This window comes from Eriocheir sinensis, chromosome 2, assembly GCF_024679095.1.
Source record: "Eriocheir sinensis breed Jianghai 21 chromosome 2, ASM2467909v1, whole genome shotgun sequence".
Taxonomy (NCBI): domain Eukaryota; kingdom Metazoa; phylum Arthropoda; class Malacostraca; order Decapoda; family Varunidae; genus Eriocheir; species Eriocheir sinensis.
The window spans coordinates 19,441,037-19,461,326 of NC_066510.1; the positions used below are offsets into that span (position 1 = coordinate 19,441,037).

Consider the following 20,290-nt stretch of genomic DNA (forward strand, 5'->3'; position numbering starts at 1 on the left):
TCAGTATATAATGTAGTCAGTAAATCTAGAAACAGCTGTAAGAGCAGAAGTATATCAGATTTCGAGTGGGAGATAAGCTGCGGGACGTAGAAAGAGTTAGGTGAGAAAGAGAAAGTTGTAGGACGTAGAAACATGTCTTAGAGTGGCAAAGAATCGCCTGAGAATCGTATGAGAACTGAGGGTCGTAAAAATAGACTGGAGGGGGAGTGGGAAATATAGGTCAGAGGTGAGTGGCCTTGGGCTACAGGATTAGGCCCAGGGCAGTGTGTGAACGCTGAGAACGTGCTGTGGTGGGTCTGGAAAAGGCTAAAGGTAAAGGAAGAGGAAACGAAGAGAAAGAAAAAAACAGATAAAAGGCTATCGCACCAAGATGGGGACACGTGCGAGTGAAGGAAGAGGAAAAAGTAGGAAAAGAAAACACTTTCGTATATAGACGGGGAAAGGTTCAAGGAAATGAAAAAGTAAAGGAAGAAGAAGGAAAAGGCTCAAGGAACGAAAGAATGAAGGAAGAGGAAGAAATGGAAAAGGAAAAGACTCATGAAAACGTAGGAATGAAGGAGGAGGAGGAGGAAGGGAGAGGAAAAGGCTACCGTATTGTGGCTTGCTGGCGGTATTTGGAGCAGAGTTATGGAATGAAGCTTCTAAGAGTGGCCACCAGGAGCGCTGTCGCCGCCACCACCACAAAGCAAGATAAGCCACGCGTGAGGGACAAAAAACACACACACACACACACACACAATGGACCATATTTATACCTGGAAGAGATTACCTGAGTCCATTTAGCAGATTAAAGACCACTGCTACAAATCTACGAAAAATCCCGCTCGACACTACGGAAAGGGAAGGAAAAGCAAGGCAACAGGGAAGACGCCGAAGGTTTTCTGATCCCTTCCTGAAATTCTCAATCTGTTGTGACATTCAGCTTTATAATCCTTTGCCGGGGAGGAAGCTTCACCACCCCCTACCCCATGACTCTTTCTATTTCTCAGAATAACACCAAGGAAGGAAGGACATGAGGAGAAGGACGAGGAGGAGGAGAAAGATGTGGTGAGGGGAAGGAGATGCAGAAAGAGGAGGAGAGAAAGCATGGTGGAAAGCCAAGAATTATGCTGAAAAGATGGGCGGAAAGAAGATGAGGTACTGAGGAGGAAGACACGTGAGGAAGGAAAAAGAAAGGAATTAGGAGGTGGGAACGAGATGAAGAAAGAGAAGGAGGGAAGGTACGGTGCAAAGCCAAGACTTAGAAAAGATGGAAAGAGCCTGAAGTACTAAGGTAAGAGGAATGGCTCGGGAGGAAGATACATGAGCAATGAAAAAAAAAAAGAATTAGGAGGGAGGTAAGGAGGAAGATGGGAACGAGATGGAGAAAGAGGAGGAGGGAAGAATTATGCTGAAAAGATGTCTGAAAAGATGATGAAGTACTGAGGTAAGAGGAATGGTTCGGAAGATACATGAGCAAGGAAGAAGAAAGGAACAAGGAAGGAGGTAAGGAGGAGGATGGGAACGAGATGGAGAAAGAGGAGGAGGGAAGAATTATGCTGAAAAGATGTCTGGAGAGATGATGAAGTACTGAGGTAAGAGGAATGGTTCGAGAGGAGGAGAGACGCGTGAAGAGGAACGATTCGAAAAAGGGCGGCATTAGGAGGGAGGTAAGGAGATGGATGCAGGGAAAAGAAAGAAAGGAATAGACGGAAGAACGACAGGTGAGGTGGAAGGAGGTGACTGACGAAGGAAAAATAAGTTTGAGAAGACGTATATTCGGATAAGGATGAGGAGCTAGAGGAAGAAGTTTTGGAGAGGTAAAGCTGAGCAGACTAAAATACATGTTTGTGAAGGAGATACATGATAAGAGGGAAGGGGATAGGCGTTAAGGAAGCGAAGTATGTGATGAGGAAGAGGAGGTTTTGGAAAGATAAAGATGAAGAGATTAAAGTAGATGTTTGTGAAGGAGACACACGATAAGGGGGAAGGGGATAGGCGTTAAGGAAGCGAAGTATGTGATGAGGAAGAGGAGGTTTTGGAAAGGTAAAGATGAGGAGATTAAAGTAGATGTTTGTAAGGAGAAATACAATAAGAGGGAAGCAAATAGGCGTTGGGGGAAGCAAAGTATGTTAGAAGACGAACATTTGGTATTGAGGAAGAAGAGGTTTTGTAAAGGGAATGATGAAAAGACTGAAGTAGAAGTTTGTGAAAGAGAAAAACGATAAGGGGGAAGTAAGGGAAGCGCATCAACGTTAGAACAGCAGAGTATGATTGCAGACCGACATGGGAGAAGGAAAAAGAGGTTTGGAAAAATTAAAAAGGTGAACAGACTGAAATAGAAGTTTGTGAAGGAAAAATACGATAAGGAGGAAGCGAGAAAAGCAAATAAACGTTAGAGAAGCAAAGTATGTGAGAAGACCAGCTTGTGTGACGAGGAGGAGGAGGAGGAGGAGAAGGAGGAGGAGGAGATGGAGGAGATGGAGGAGATGGAGGAGGAGGAGGAGGGGGAGGAAAGATGAAGATAAACAAACTAAAATAAACGTTTGTGAAGGTGCATCACTATAAGGAGGAAGCGAAAAAACGTTACAAAATCAATGTGTGTGAGAAGGCGGGCATGTGGTTGAGGGCAAGATTACTTTCTCACACAATAGATCAATTTCCGTGACTCACCAGCATCCGGCTTCTCAATAAGGCAACCCAACAGTACCAATACGCATTAAGGACTTCTCAAGGCTTATACAACTCGGCTAGAGCAATGATTCAACAGCGTGTGAGTCTCTAGAAATAACCTTTTTATGAGGTGGACGCTTCCCCACACGTGACCATCTACGGCGCAGTCAATCTCTTAAAACGGAGCTATACAAAGGCTTTCCCCCACCACCAGCCGCCGCAGAGAGGACTAAAGAGGCGCGAGTGATCTTGGGGCGGAAGTGAGCGGCGACCTACTCGAAGTTACAAGGCGATTCTCAGGTTCGTTTTAGGTCACTCATTTGATGGCGCAGCGCGATCGTCACTGTTGCTCCTGGTATAACGTGTTTTTTTTTAATTAACAAACGTATGCCTTCTCTTAATTGTTTCACTGTTATTATTATTATTATCACTGTAGATTTTACCATGCTCTTCTTGTTCTTGTTCTTGTTCTTCTTCTTATTACTATTATTATTATCATTATTATTATTATTATTATTTTATTTGTTGTTTTTACTTACTGATTTTTGTTTGTTTGTTTGTTTGTTGTGTATTTTAGGATATTTATCGCTCCACCTCTGTCCTTCCATTTTTATAATTTTCTATATTTTCTCGTCCTTTTCTCCTCCTCTCATCGCGTACACTCTAATTTTCTCTTTCTCGGCGTCTCAAGTGTTTGGGGGCTGGTGAAGAGGCGGCGTATAGTGTCCGCACTCCGCCTCTTACAATAAAAAAATAACAATAATGATAATAATGATAATGATAATAATAATGGTAGTATCAGTATTCTTATTTTTATTCCTACTGTTATCATCATCGAGAGTGGTGAAGGAAATACGAGCGGATAAGCGAGTGGTATATTCCTGAGTATAATAAAATTACTTTCCTCCGCCAAGACTTCTTTCTCGGAAGGAGTCTTGGCGAACGAAACTAGTCAGGATCATCCCGGTGGCTTATCTCATGTTTCCCGCACCACCTTTCAATACTTGTTACAGTTACTATCATCACTATTATCCCTGCTATTATTAACTGGATTCCTATTAATATTCCCTTCGCCCTCATGCCGACGCCACACCGGGCCCCACCGTGTCGTGTTTACGCGCGGCGGCTGAGCGACGTGAGGCGAGAAAATGCCGACGACCGGGGCGACGTATTGAGCTGTGCGGGAATATTAACGATGAATCCTGTCAACGCGTGATGTATTGAAATTTAAGACAGGAGAGAGGGAGAAGAGAAAACGGTGAGAGAGAGAGAGAGAGAGAGAGAGAGAGAGAGAGAGAGAGAGAGAGAGAGAGAGAGAGAGAGAGAGAGAGAGAGAGAGAGAGAGAGAGAGAGAGAGAGAGAGAGAGAGAGAGAGAGAGAGAGAGAGAGAGAGAGAGAGAGAGAGAGAGAGAGAGAGAGAGAGAGAGAGAGAGAGAGAGAAAGGCAAGGATATAAGACAGTGTGATGGTAGCTTAGCGCGTCGTGGTGACCATAACCAAATCTAATAGCAAACAACCTTCGCTTTCCTCCATCTCTCCCCTTTCCCTGCCCCCCTCTTCCCTCTTCTCCCCTTCCTCCTTCATCCCAGGGTCTGCTTCTTTAACGGCGGCCACGAACGTTACCATGGCGACGTATCCTTTGTCTTCTGCCTGGCCTCACACATGTATACAGTAGTACTCACACACACACACACACACACACACACATGCACAGACACATCCTTTCAATTCCTCTCTCTTTTTCCCTCTTCCTCCCTCCCTCTCTGTCTATCAATCTCTCTCTCTCTCTCACACACACACACACACACACACACACACACACACACACACACACACGCACACACACCACTCCCATCAAACCCACACACGAAACAAAAGGCAGGTAGGTGGCAGTCACAGTCCCCAGGTGACACCCAAACCAATTAACAGGTGGCGGACCGTCCGTATACCTGTCTGTCATGTGTCCCGTGTTTTGTGTGCGATGCGGTGTTTTGGTTTGCTCTCTTTCCTCCCTTTCCCTTTCCCTTCCCTTCCCTTTCGTTTCCTTTCCTTCCCTATCTCTTTCTCTCTATTCCCTTCCCTTCCCTCTCCTCTCCTCTCCTTTCCTTTCCTTTCCTTTCCATTCTTTTCCTTACATTTCCCTTCCCTTAATTTCCCTTTCCTTCCTTCCCCTCCCTTTCTCTTCCTTTTCTTTCCCTCCCTATCTCTTCGCATTCCTTCCCTTCCCTTCCCCTCTCTTGCCTTCCCTTCCCTTTCCTTTCCTCTGCTTTCCTTCCCTTCCCTTCCCTACCTTATCCTACCCTACCTTCCCTTTCCTTTCCTTCCCTACCTTACCCTACCCTACCTTCCCTTTCCCTTCCCTTCCTTTCATCCCACCTCACCGCAGCGTCATAAATAGCAACAAAAGCCGTAGTGACAAGGACAACGGTGATCATTAGGTAGACTGTCCACCTAAGCTAAAAATACCCAGCACCTCCACTCCCGCCTCCACCCTCGCGGCGACAGAAGGAGAGCAGAGCAAGGACAGACAAACACAAAGAATAGCAGCGATGAGAACACAACGAAGAGCGGAAATGAGGATAGAAGAGATAGCGAAAACCAGCCTCAAGTTAATTTGCGTTTTTTTTTTTTTTACTTTTTTTTTCTGTTTTGTATACGATGAGTTATCAACATCATTATTATCATCGTCGTAAAATCATCATTATCATCACCATTGTCACTACCCAATGCCACCATCACCATCGTCATCATCGTCACTAACACCATCTTCTACATCATCATCATCATCATCATCATTACCGTTATCAATACGGCCATCCAAGAAGCCATCATTATAGCCTCCTCCTCCTCCTCTTTCTCCTCCTCCTCCTCCTCCTCCTCCTTCTCCTCCTCCTCCTCCTCTTTCATCATTTCTTATTCTTGTTGCCGGCGGAAACCTTTCATGTCCATATCTTATTCACTCCGACGGTCTGTAAAAGGAGTGATTAATATGACTTACCTTCCCTAATTCATCCACTTCCGCTTTACCATCAGCCACGTGAGCTGTACCGCCGCCCGCCACCGTCCTGACCTCACGCCCAGCACAGCGGCACGCATCACACACCATCACCAACACTGTTCATGCTAACACCACCAACCTTCACTATTACTAAAGTCACCACTATCACCACTACCAAAGCCAGCACCACCATAATCCCACCGCCTGCCAACATTACCACCAATACTGTATTACTGACGCCATAAAACTAACACCACCACTACTAACCACACCAACCTCCACTATTATTAAAGTCAACACTATCACCACTACCAACGCCAGCACCACCATAATCCCACCACCTGCTAACATTACCACCAATACTATATTACTGACGCCATAAAACTAACACCACCACTACTAACAACACCAACCTCCACTATTACTAAAGTCAACACAAAGTCAACACCATCACTACTACCAACGCCAACATCAGCACTCCACCACCAATTATCCCATCATCGCGAACCCTACTCACATTAACAACGTCACTAACGCCATCAGGGGTCCGGTGGCTCAGTGGGTACGGTGCTCAGTTCGTGACCGCTAGAGTTTGCGAGTTCGATTTTAGCTCGCGGCGGTTTCTTGGTGAGAGGTCGCTAGCTCTATCTTGTAACCCTAGAAGTCGCGAGCCCCCCCACCATCGATGTCAACAGCAACACACCATCACTAACAGTCCCATTATCACCAGTATTACTTACACCAAGACCACCAATAAACGCAACGGTATCTTCATTATCGTCACCACAAGCAGCATCACAAGATCATTACTAACATAACACACACCTAACACACTCAGATGCAACACTTTCCTTCAACACATCTTTAACACACCTCCTTCAGCACCATTCTTTAACACATCTCTTCAACACCTTTCAACAGACAAACACCCATATACGCACCACCGTCAAACTCCTATCAACACACAAACACTCTCACATGCACCAACACCACCTCCACCCAACACTCTCTCCCAGGTAAATACTCACTTGGCGGGTGTTCAGAATGTCCATCAGGTAGTCAGTCTCGATGTCGGGGTGGCAGAGATCGGCTACGCCCTTCAGTACCACCTGGCCAATCAAATCGTTGCGGCTAAAGCGATCAAAGTCGTACACGCTGAACTGGAGTGTGCAATCCCTCAGCTCCGTCCACCCCACGCTGCCAGGGCGAAGGGGAGAGAGACGCGTGAGATGGATGGTTTGAGATTGATGGCGCGAGATTGATGGAGACGGAGACTAACGGGGAGAGGGTGGAATGCGACGTAGAGGTGTATGTAAGGCCATTACCTGTGTCACTGCCCTACCCGAGGCTGCCAGGGGTTTGGGGATGGGGTGAGAGAGTGGGTGTGTGAGATGGATAGATAGATAGAGGTGGAAACAAAGAGAAAACGAGAGAAAGAGAGCGGGGGTAAAGGGGAAATGAAGTTGGATTGGTGGAATTCGGTGCAAGAAACATAATTATACGAGTAAATCACTTCATCTCTCTCTCTCTCTCTCTCTCTCTCTCTCTCTCTCTCTCTCTCTCTCTAAAGAGAGAGAGAGAGAGAGAGAGAGAGAGAGAGAGAGAGAGAGAGAGAGAGAGAGAGAGAGAGAGAGAGAGAGAGAGAGAGAGAGAGAGAGAGAGAGAGAGAGAGATGAAATGGAATCACTCACACACACACACACACACACACACACACACACACACACACACACACACACACACACACACACACACACACACACACACACACACACACACACACACACACACACACACACACACACACACACCTTCCCTCAGGGTCCCGAGTATAAACAAAGTTAGCCAAACACGCTCTGAGCTCCATTTAAAAAAGCTGTGAGTCATAACAAACAATCACGATACACACGTTTCCCAATCAGTGCGCTTGGTTTTCACGCTGAGCTCTTTCACGTATCGCTATTAGCCGTGCTCTATCGCCTTGTATTCAGGTATTCCACAGTTTGCGTTATCGTTTTGAGTTTTGTTTCGCTTTCACAAACATTCAGCACGGAAAACATTTATGCGATATTTGTGTCTTTACTTCCTCTTTCCCAATGTATTCTATTTCACTACACACATATAACTAACTACATATATCACACGATCACTTGGATGTATAATTATCTTTACCTTTACTTTTTTAATTTTGTTTACATTCACAAATATTCAGCGAACAAAACATGGTATATTGGAGTCTTTACTTTCTCCTTAAGATGTGTTTTATTTCACTAGACAAACCTAACTGCAATTACCACACGACTGTTGGAATGCATCGCTATCCTGAGCTTTATTTCTTAGTCTTTACAGCTCCACAATACTATATAGACAACATGACTTATATACTGGTTCACCGTCTCTGTGGGCCAATGTCAAGTCCAACACAGCGTCATTATAAGCCTCCAAGTTAAACTATACTTTTCATAATGTTCAGATTCTTCTACTCAGCACCCGATACTAAACATATTCCCAGTGTAGTTCCTTCAGTTTGTTTACCTTCTATAACAATATCAAGTGTGGATAGAAGTAGATAGATAGATAAACAGAGAGAAAACGAGAGAAAGGGAGCGGGGGTACAGGGGGGAGAGAGTTGAATGGCGAAGGTTAGACAAAATTCACTTCTACTTTCCCTCATTAACCGTTGCTGCCACTCGCTTACCTACCTACCTACCTGTATACCTGCTCTCCGTCTCCCTTTAGTGTGTTGGGTTTGGGAGCAGAGTAAAAGTCGAACCGTTGTGGCGCCGGCTATAATGTTCACACACCTGCCTTCTTCTCTTCCATCACGAGGGCCAACGTTCATCACACGAGTAATATCCCCCTTCCGTGTTTGCTTCCTCATTCCCCAGTAATGCCGCCCGTGTGGCTCACCTGCTTCCTTCTTATTAGACGCACACACGCACACACAGACACCCACGCGCGCACACACACACACACACACACACACACACACACACACACACACACACACACACACACACACACACACACACACACACACACACACACACACACACACACACACACACACACACACACACACACACACACACACACACACACACACACACACACACACACACACACACACACACACACACACACACACACACACACACACACACACACACACACACACACACACACACACACACACACACACACACACACACACACACACACACACACACACACACACACACACACACACACACACACACACACACACACACACACACACACACACACACACACACACAAAACGCCACTCCTTCAGTCCCATCCCAAGGTCAAATTAAAGTCCACCCCTGACTTTAGGAAGACAACCAAACACCCTGACCTTTCTCTTTTTACGTTAAGGTCATTCACCTTTACTTCATCAGCTTCTTCTTCTCTCTGCCTTTCTTTTCTTCCTCGCTCCAGGCTGTAAATATCTGACGCGCCTCCAATCAATTATTTTTCTCACCGTGTCCTTCCTATTAATAAAAAAGAAAACCAATAAGAGAGGGAACGTCCGGGAGCTCTCAATATATCTTCAGAAACTTTTACGAGAAGAGTTTTCAAAGTTAATGATGCGGGGTAAGTCCATGTCCTGATCGCTTCCTTGAGTTCATTTACCAGAGAGAAAGAAGGAATGGAAAGTCACCTTCTTCACAAATAATGGGCAATTTGTTGTGATTAAGATGGATTAGCGTTATTATTTTATACTCTGCGGGCTTCACCTTCCTTCCGCTGGGACACTGATTGATGGGGGAGTCAACTGACGCACAAATAACAGGTATCCTAGTTCAGACAGAGGTAAGGTAAAGGTAAGGTTGGGTGGGGGCATGCGAGGTTGTCACCGTGGTATTTTAAACAACTCTACGGGATTTCCTTTTCCTTTTTAACTACCAATGTTCCACCTCCTCACAGTGCTTTCTTTCGGCGCCCAAGAACACATATCTGACAAGGCTGTCGCAGGAGTTTTGAGCATCAGAGGGGATAGATAAATGACCCTGGTGGTAGTCTGAACCTTTCTCTGTGTCCTGAACTTACAAAACCACTCATTAGAACACATAATTGACTAAGCTGTCGTAGGAGTTTTGAACATTTCCAGGGATAGTTAAATGATCCTGGTGGTAGTTTGAACCTTTCTCTGTGTCATGAACTTAAAAACACTCATTGCACCCAAACTGATCTCCTTTACGGCCTTTGGAAATAGTTGACATGAAAGGTGGAAGCGTCTAATGACACCAGCTTTTATCCGACCTCTCGTGTCTAACTTTTATACAGTTTCGCCGGGGTATGGATCTCTTTTTCCACTACACTCTCTGATCTCAATGTTTTTCTCTCCGTCGTCTATGCAAAGCCACCTCTAGCAAATAACGCCATGAAACACTTAATCCCGAATCCTTGTCTCTATCCGTGCACCCTCTCTCTCCTCTCCCTTCTCTCCTAACACCTTAATGGAGGAAAAGAGAAGAGGAAGGGTTGGAGAAGGGCTGAAATGGGATGACGGGAGTTAGGTAGCATTCCAGGTGAAGGGGAAGCTCGCCTAAAAAGTACACGTGAAGAAAACGGTGACTTTAGTTAATAAGGGGAAGCGGAGGAAAATAGGAAACCGCTAATGGATTATAAGACGAGCGAGTTTCCCACCAAAAAGAAGAAGAAAGAAAGAATGAAAGCTTGTTAAGGGAGAGTGGATGTGGTGTTTTTTTTTGTGGGATAGAGAGAGAAAACGTTTATGTCAGAGAAAGAAAAATGGAGAATGGGATAAGATATAACTTTGTACAATAAATATATCCGGAAAAAATGGAAAATGGGGAGAGAGAGAGAGAGAGAGAGAGAGAGAGAGAGAGAGAGAGAGAGAGAGAGAGAGAGAGAGAGAGAGAGAGAGAGAGAGAGAGAGAGAGAGAGAGAGAGAGAGAGAGAGAGAAAGCGGGTCTGGGGGTGCGTGATAACATGATTTAAAGGGGCGTTGAAAAGGGGCGTGAGCATCGTTACGTTAATGTGCCTCTTTCCCCCCCCCACCCCCCTGTAATGGCGCCGTCCTGGTCCTCCCCCTCCCCCCCTCCCCTCCGACACACACACACACACACACACACACACACACGACCAGGCGAAGGTTAGAAAATATTCACCTCTACTCTCCCTCATTAGCTGCTGCTTCTACCTGCTGACCCACCTACCTGTCTGCGTACCTTTTAACCTACCCCCCGTTCCCCTTTTAGTCATTATCGCAGCAGGGAGGCTCAGAAGGGTGGGCGGGGAGAAAAGGGCGGCAGGTGAGGTTGGGGACAGAAAAGGTGAAGGTTATGTACGGGGAGAGGGAGGGTGAATGCAAGGTATGAAGGAGGTGCGGGAACAGGAAGTGATGAAGAAGGGAGAGCGGGTTAGGGAGAGAAGGAGGGAGGGTAGGCAATATAAGGAGGAGGAACATACCAAAAAAGAGAAAGGTCAAGGGCGTTAGGGGATGAAGGTATCGATGTAAGGCAGAGTAAAGGGTGAGAAAGGAAAGACTGATAAACGAGGGTGGACGCGAAGGGTAAAAAGGGAGTGAGAACGAAAACAGGAGATAACGAGAGGGTGAAGAGGGGAAGATGAAGAGGAAGCGAAAGAGCAAAGCAGAGATGGGAGTGCAGTAGTGAGGAAAGAAGCAGACAGTGGGAAGGCAAACAAGGAAAGATGAAGAGGGGAGGAAGGGGAAGATGAAGAGAAAGTGATAGAAGGGAGTGCAGTAGCGTGGAAGGAAGACTCAAATAGGAAAAGAGAAATAGGGAAAGAGCAGAAAATAGGAATAGAGAAATAGGGAAAGAGCAGAAAATAGGAATAGAGAAATAGGGAAAGAGCAGAAAATCAGTGTGAGGAGGGAGAGGAGGAGAGGGAAAGGGGGAGAAAGAAAGACATCGAAGAGAAGAAAACGGAGGAGAGGTAGTCAGTTGGTCAAAGGAAGCAGAAACTAAAAAAAGAAAAAAAAAAATATCGGGAAACTAGAATGTTGGAAGAGAGAAAATGTGCACTGGAGGGAGAGAGAGAAAAAAAACCCTAAAAGCAACAGGAAGAAACAAAGTGTGAGAAGGGAAGAGGGAGAGAGAAAATGAGGGGGGGGGGAGATTAGGGGGAGAGGGGAGAGAAGGGGGGGAAGGGATAAAAAACTCAGTGTGGCATCCTGATATCCATGGTAACTCACCCCCCCTTTCCCCTCCCTCCCTTTCTTCCACCTCCTTCCTTCCCCTCTCTTCCTTTCTCCCCTCACCCTCCTTCCTCGCCCTTGCAACTCAGCCTACCTGTTGCACTGCGCGAGTCAGGTGAGTTTCTGACCTACGCCAATTCGCCTATGAACACATGACCCACAGAGAAGTGTTAAAGCTCGTGTGCCTATCACGTTCTCCGTCCTGCCACGCCCCTCTCCGCCTCACTGCATGCTCCCGAGGTTTCTTGTTCGAGTTGTTTCATCCTTTCCTTCAACTTCAGAGCCCCATCGTGTGTTTGGGCGTTCTATCTATGCATATTCGTCTGCCTGTCTGTTTTACTCGACGTTCTGCCTGCCCGACCGTCTATTTTTATCGTTTTACTTGTTTGCCTGTCCGTCTGTCCGTCTTTCTCTTCATCTGTTGTCTCGGATAGCACGACTAGCTTCAAATCTGAGGGCCTGGGTCGCAATTCTCAGACGCTTTCGCCTCTTACATCAACTATTTCTAAAGGCCAAAAAGTAGATCAGTCGGGTTCTATTGAGCGTTTCCTTAGGTTCGTGGTACAGAAGAAGGGTCGAACTACCACCAGGGTCAGAAAAAATACCTCTGGAAATGCCCACAACTCCTACGAAAGCCTTCTGGAATGTGTGTGTCTGGGCGCCGAAAGTTTTAAGAATACAATCCCCGGTGTTCTATTCCTGCCCGACACAGCCAGGGCGCGGTCAACCCAGCTGTTTAACCTCACTTCCGGGCTGGTCGATAATGAATACGTGGGCAAAACTGGGGATGGCAAACTGTGGTAACCCGAATGGCACACTGGCTCTATCTTACTTGCTTGTTGACTTTCCTGCGTCCCTGCGTCCCTGCGTCCCTGCCTGCCTGCGTATCAGTTTGTTCGTATATGTATGTATGTTGGTATGCGTGTATGTTGGCATGAATGTATGTTGGTATGCGTGTATGTTGGCATGAATGTATGTTGGTATGTATGTCTGTTGGTATGTATGGCTGTCTGTCTGTCTGTCTGTGTATCTCTCTCTCTCTCTCTCTCTCTCTCACCTGAACACGAAGGTCTCGTTAAACTCGGGGTTCAGGTTCCGCCGGTGGACCTTCGTGCAATATTTCTTCTTCCGGTCCGGCAGCAGGTACACCTTCACGTAGGGGTCAGACGAGCCGCTTACGTCCTTCACCGGGAGATCGCTCGCTGACAGCACCTGGGAGACGAGAGAAAAAGAGAGAAAGGGGTTAGAAGAAAGAATAAAAAAAGTTCATGTTCCTGGTACCCAATTTTACGTGCAGGAGTGAACAGATTCTTATTATGAGGTAAAACAGATAAAGGGGAAGGAGTGCGGACACTATACGCTGCCTCTTCAACAGCCCCCAAACACCTGAGACGCCGAGATAGAGAATATGAAAGTGAGAGCGGCGAGAGAGGAGGAGAATGGGAAGGCGATGGGAAGTAAAGGACGTAATAAAGCAAGTAATTAAGTCACTTACGTCTTTTATCATCGGGTAATTCGCGGACTACCAGGAACGAGAGACAAGAGGGAGGTTAGTGGAAAGGAGAGGGAAGATTGTGTTCGTAGTAATCGCTCTTACCTAACATGAGTAGCCAGAAATGAAGACGGCGGGGAGTAATTAGTGCAATAACTTTTGTTCTTCCTCGTCGCCGGCAGCACCGTGATTAATCAAAGGCGACGAAAACTTTGGCTTCACAGACATACCAGAAAACATTGCACTGATTGGATAAAGAGAAAGAAAGGAAATGCGATAAGGAAAATAAGTTAAAAATGGAAACAAAGGTATGTAAGGATAAAAAAGAAAGAATGAAAACCAATCACATTCAACAGAAAATAATTCACAGATTGGATAAAGAGAAAGAAAGGAAATGCGATAAGGAAAAGGAGTTAAAAATGGAAACAAAGGTATGTAAGGACAAAAAAGAAAGAATGTAAACCAATCACATTCATCAGAAAATAATTCACAGATTGGATAAAGAGAAAGAAAAGATGCGCGTATAAGTAAAAGAACTGAAAAATAAATGGAAACGTATGAAAGAAAGAAAGAAAGAACGAAAACCAGTGACATTCAACGGCAGAAAGCCACTTGCATGCCACACCGTCAGGAGAAATGGAAAAAAAAATGTTTCTGTAGGACCGTGTTGAACTTTGATCATATAAAAGAATATAAATCCACAAACAGATAAGAAAAATTGAATGAGATGAAAAGCTATTTAGTCCTCGATGTTGCACGTGACTATAGAAAGGGAGGAAGAAGGAAGAGAAAGTAAAAAAAAAAAAAAAAACTGCGGCAAGAGTTGAAAAGGTGAAAAAACAGAGAGAAAAAAAAGGGAGAGAAAAAAGAAAGTAGTGGAGCGAGACGAGGAGTGCTGGGATGACGTCAGTGCCTTTGTACCTGCATGGAAACACTAAGTGGGGTGGAGGGGGGGGCTGAGGGGAAGCGGGGTGGGGGGTGGGGGGGGGTGGGGGGAGTGGGGAGAGGGGGTTTACCGAGCGGCTGTTACTGACGCCACAACGATCACAGGTATAAAGAACGTAAGCAACATTTCACGGAAGGAGGGAAGGGGAAGGAGGAAGGAGGGAGGAGGGAGGAAGGAAAAAAAAGCGAAGCAACAACGACGAAAAACAACAACAACAACAAAAACAACCTCAATACTCGGTAGTCGCGAAGCCTCAGTCGCTAAACGGTAAAAAAAAAGTAAAAAAAAAAAGTCGTGTTATACTTTTTTTTTCTTTTTTCTTTTTTGACTCTGATTTGATGGACATGTTTTCTTTTTTTCTTTTTTTTTCCTGCATCTTTTTTTTTTTCGCTTTGGTCAGAAAGACAAAAACGAACAAACACGGAAAACAACAGAATCCTACTAGATGAGAGAGAGCGAGCGAGAGAGAGAGAGAGAGAGAGAGAGAGAGAGAGAGAGAGAGAGAGAGAGAGAGAGAGAGAGAGAGAGAGAGAGAGAGAGAGAGAGAGAGAGAGAGAGAGAGAGAGAGAGAGAGAGAGAGAGAGAGAGAGAGAGAGAGAGAGAGAGAGAAAACACCACCACCACCACCACCACCACCACACAAAGCTAACGATCCACGGAGCATTCAATACCCTTTATGGAGGTAAGAGGGATCGCCACACTCTGGGAAAGGAGATAAAAGGAGTACAATAACAAAGAGAATGTATCATGATCCCTCTCTTCTTCCTATTCTTCCTCTCCCTCGCCTTACGTCCTCTTCGTCCTCCTCTCCACCTCTACCCCCATCTTCGCCTCCTCTTCCCTCTTCGCTCTCCTTTCCTCTCCACCTCTTTCCTTCTCTTCACCTCATCTTTCCTCTTCGCCTTCCTCTCCCCTTTTCGCCCTCCTCTCCTCTCCACCTCTTCCCTCCCTTTCACCTCATCTTTCCTCTTCGCCTTCCTCTCCCCTCTTCGCCCTCCTCTCCTCTCCACCTCTTTCCTTCTCTTCACCTCATCTTTCCTCTTCGCCTTCCTCTCCCCTCTTCGCCCTCCTCTCCTCTCCACCTCTTCCCTCCCTTTCACCTCATCTCTCTTCGCCTTCCTCCCTTCCTTTCCTCTCCACCTCTTCCCTCCTTTCCCCCTCCTCCTCTCCACCTCTTCCCTTCTCTTCACATCATCTTTCATCTTCGCCTTCCTCTCCACTTCTCTCCACCTCCTCCCTCCTCTTCACCTCATCTTCCCTCTTCGCCCTTCTCTCCACCTCTCCCTCCCCTTTCCTTCATCTTCCCTCGCCTCCTCCCCGCACCTTCGCCTCTCTGGGCGGCAAATTGCACGGAAAGAGAGAAACAACAGCTTCCAGGAGAAATTTCATTAGAGAGAGAGAGAGAGAGAGAGAGAGAGAGAGAGAGAGAGAGAGAGAGAGAGAGAGAGAGTGTGTGTGTGTGTGTGTCCCGTAGGAGTGGAGGTAAAAGGCCACTACGGGAGGAGGAGGAGGAGGAGGAGGAAGGGGGGAGGAGGAGGAAAGGGGGGAGGATGATTAAGAGGAAAGCCGCAATCTTGAGATGAAAGAAGTAGTTGAGGTAAGAGCATATAGGTAATGAGGCGCCCCAGAGAGAAGATTTGGATTCCCTATAATTGTGCGGATCTCTCTCTCTCTCTCTCTCTCTCTCTCTCTCTGAACGTAATTTCAGTAACAAAAAAACAGGAGCTCGTTACTCTGCCACTCCGTTTTCTTTTATAGATAAACAAGGAAGACTGAAAACAACCCCTGAGACCCTTTACTTCGAACAATTTGAATCCTGCTATACGAGCCTAGTTACTTCCACACACAAATCATTAAAAGAAAACAAACTTCACCTTCCTTTGTGCCCTGTACCGAGGGGATTCGAATATACGCGGGAAAAAGAGAAAACGGTTTGTTGTTGAGGAAAACGTGAGGCTTTTATACAACGTAGCAGATTGTAAGGGGATACTTTTTTGTGTGTGTTCTTAGACGGGATCACGACTAGCAACCCTTGAAAAATAGATGAGAGAGAGAGAGAGAGAGAGAGAGAGAGAGAGAGAGAGAGAGAGAGAGAGAGAGAGAGAGAGAGAGGGGTAAGAAATGATTGAAATAAAAAGTGGAACGCGGACGAAAAGCAAATTATAAAGAAGAGATAGAGAAAACAAAGGGAAGAAAGATTTTAAAAGAAGGAAGATGAGAAGAGAAAGTGATGAAAAATTGGAAGGAGGAAGGAAAAAGATGAGAGAGAGAGAGAGAGAGAGAGAGAGAGAGAGAGAGAGAGAGAGAGAGAGAGAGAGAGAGAGAGAGAGAGAGAGAGAGAGAGAGAGAGAGAGAGAGAGAGAGAGAGAGAGAGAGAGAGAGAGAGAGAGAGAGAGAGAGAGAGAGAGAGAGACGCCTTTAGATGCCTCCCAGAAAAAAAAAGGTAAAGTGGAGGAATTAACCTGAAAAGAAGACAAAAAGGTAAGGCGCTTAGGGTTTGAGGTTATCTGCGAAATGGTGTAATTCTTCATCATCCTGTAATGTTGAGGTCACGTGAGGGTTTCGAAAAGATCAATTATGAACCGGTTCCAGCCGCTTTCCCTGCTCCATAATGCACGTCAAAGTGGGCGAGAATGAAAAAAAACAAAACAGCAACACGACTTTCTTTTGACGTAGTTTGTCATTACTCGGCATTTAAAGTCTCGTGTTTTATGGGCGATCATTCACGCTAAAGGCTTTCCCTAATCTATCATTTATGAGTCTTGACGTAATCATAATTTCTGGTCTACTTTCTTAATGTCAAATTGTAGTTTATTTCTAATTAGTCAAAACATTACACAATCTTGATTTCTAACTGCAAACCAATTTTCCTGAACGATCGTTGATTTTGATTATTCTACTTTAGACTGTGGACGCAGATTGGTAGTAATTAGAACTTCTGGTCATTTCGGGTAACTTCCAATGACTCGTGGTGGAAATCATTGTTTATAATCGACATTTCGTCATTTCGAATCATTAGCTTGATTATTTGACGCACATTTGTTGCTCAGTAAAGACGGGACATTCGTAATAACCTCTAATCAACCCTTCCTAACCCGGCGCGCCTTGATAGCAGCCTCGAACCCCGGAAGGGACGGACGCAAAGACCCACTGCGGAATTTATCCTTCGTGCGCGGGCTTGTAAATTCCTTTTCATCCTGTCTTTAGCAGTGGTATTATTGGTAATTGCTGGCTTCCTCTAGTCGGTGTTTCTCTCTCTCTCTCTCTCTCTCTCTCTCTCTCTCTCTCTCTATGTGTGTGTGTGAACAAAAATCCCTCCGTTTTAGGTTCACATTTGCATTTCACGGTTAAGGCAATTAAGGCAAGCGAGTTTCCGAGCCAGTTACCCCGCGACTTTAAATCTAAAAAATTCACTTCAGATTCACGGTTTTACCCCGACATTTATATCCGCCCCTTTATGTACAGGACCCCTATATATTCAGAACCCCTAAAAAGACAGGCCTAATGCATTCCCAGACAGAACACATACATAGCTATACTGGATCCCGATACATACACGATAGAATACATACAGGTAATACATACATAACCATATACATACAGGACGCTTATATATACAGTGCATCAAAGTTTCCGAACAGAATGCACAAAAGTTCACTACTGATTATAAGGTACGCGCAAGGAACACACTCCTATCTCTTGTTCCCCCACCGCCTCCACGCCACACTTCCACTTGAGTTGAATTGGCTGCACTTAGGGATGCTTACTGATCCTCTTAGCCACTATTTCTCCTGTGACTCTCCATAAAACATTATTGATCCCTCCGGAGTCACACAAGGTCGCCGCGCCATCGTTGCCAAAGTAGAGGTTGTGCCGGCGACAGGTTCTAACACGCGTCTGTCTTGCGGCGCGCGGTGTGGCTCCGAGCATTATAATCATCTAAAAGGATCCCACACTGCATTAAATCACGATAATTCTTAGGTCATGTAGCTGAGCCAAACTTTAATATACATAATGAGCTGCTCACGTTTTAAATATTGGTGCTCGAGGCCTTGTGTTTCCATAATGTAATGCTCAAATCTCTTTATAGGTCGTATAGAAGAGCCAAACTTTAATGCATAATATACTTACTTCTCATGTTTTAGAAATGGATGGTGGCGGTCTTGTGATTCCCTTGAGCTCAAATCCTTTAAGCCACAAGTTTCTGGTCTCCTTCTGTCGAGAGTTCTGACCTATCTTTCTTTCTCTTCTATCTTCTTTTTCTCCTCGTCCTCTTTCTCTTTTCTTTCCTTTTCATCTCTCTTCTTCCCCTCCTCTCCTATTTTTTCAATCTCCTCCTTTCTTCTCTTCTATTTTCTTCTTCTTGTTGTCCTTGTCGCTCTTGTTCTTCCTCCTTACCCCATGTGGTCTTCCCAACGTCATTGAACTTATCTCCGTCTGGTGTCCTCCCTCTTGCTGTGACTCCCCGGCCCCGCTCTCCTCAATTACGGACTTCCCACTCTCCATTAGACACCAGTAACTTTTCCACTTGCTAGAGGCCTATCCGGAAACCAACTCTTCCTTGTTCTTTGATCGTCAACCAATTCCTTTACACATTCAGTCCCAGCGCTGCGTAGGTTTTATAAATGCGATGAAAGTAATAGTCTGGAACAGGAGGATTGAGGGGATATTCTTGTGTTTTGCCTTGTTTATAGATATGGTATGTGCACTGTAAACTCTCCGCAGCTATTACAAGAAACACGGTGAAGTCACAAACAAATAAACAATCTGCATCCTCAACACTGCGCAAGATGAATTTAAGCCACACCAGATTGCCTCCAACTGATACCTCGGAACTAGATGGGACTTTTCGCAGCTGAAACAATAAACACTCTACAGCCACGTGCTAGGCTAACATAAAACTGCATCTTCAACACTGCATAAGATGAATTTAAGCCACACCAGATTGCCTCCAACTGATACCTCGGAACTAGATGGGACTTTTCGCAGCTAAAACAACAAACACTCTACAGCCACGTGCTAGGCTAAGATAAAACTGCATCCTCAACACTGCGCAAGATGGATTTAAGCCACACCAGATTGCCTCCAACTGATACCTCGGAACTAGATGGGACTTTTCGCAGCTGAAACAATAAACACTCTACAGCCACGTGCTAGGCTAACATAAAACTGCATCTTCAACACTGCATAAGATGAATTCACGCCAAACCAGACGGCCTCCAACTGATGCCTCAGAACTAGATGAAACTTTCCGCATGTATTACAACAAACACTGTATTTACTAGGTTAACATAATACTTGGCTAACATAAAAATGCATCCTCAACATTGCGTAAGATGAATTTAAGCCATACCAGACTTCCCCCAAATGATGCCACGAAACTGTGTAGATGGATACTTATAGGATTCATCAAAGGAAATCAAACCAGCGGGAGGAGCTTTGAGGGCTATAAATACCTGAATCCCGAGAAGGACGCGACCCGTGGAAACCTTGGAGACGAGTAAATAAAAAGAGCGCAAAGCTGGGTTCAAGAGGCTGGTGCTGGTGTTGACGGTGGTGTTGGTGGTGGTGTTGATGTTGATGGTGGTGGTTTTCAGAATATAAATCAGCGTAAACCAATCTAAACTCAATCCTCCTCCAATCCTGCACGGTATCAAATCGTTACCGAAGACTACAAATGATGCTCAAGGTCTCGCAATGGGAGTACGAGGAACGGGGATTCGTGGGGCTTAGGGACTCGTGTAGATTAGGTTTGTTTTCTTGGTACGCTTTTTATATAAGCCGCACGTCCTTTTGTTGCTTCAGTGTGCGTTTGCGGTGGTCTATAAAATAACGGGTTACTGTATAATCTGGAAGACCTTGTGTGTGTATCGTTCGGCTTTCCTGTTTGACGTCGTTGGCAAAGGAGGATGTTTACAGTGGTGCCACCTTAAGTTGCAATTGGGGATGTTTACAGTGGTGCCTCCTTAAGTTGCAATTGGGGATGTTTACA

General features: G+C 45.4%; 1 protein-coding gene across 5 annotated transcripts in view; it reads right to left on the reverse strand.

Moving 5' to 3' along the window:
• Positions 1 to 20,290, reverse strand: part of LOC127000923 (synaptotagmin-10-like) — a 73,880-nt gene that overhangs the window by 18,175 nt on the left and 35,415 nt on the right. For all 5 annotated transcript variants that reach the window (XR_007754653.1, XR_007754649.1, XM_050865083.1 and 2 more), the window contains exons 7-8: positions 12,918 to 13,072; positions 6,678 to 6,846 (exon numbers count right to left, since the gene is read on the reverse strand). Coding sequence is in view for 3 of the 5 variants with exons in the window: in XM_050865083.1 (XP_050721040.1) it covers positions 6,678 to 6,846; positions 12,918 to 13,072 (324 nt within the window). In the remaining 2 variants the exon portion in view is untranslated. The remainder of the gene's footprint in view (positions 1 to 6,677; positions 6,847 to 12,917; positions 13,073 to 20,290) is intronic.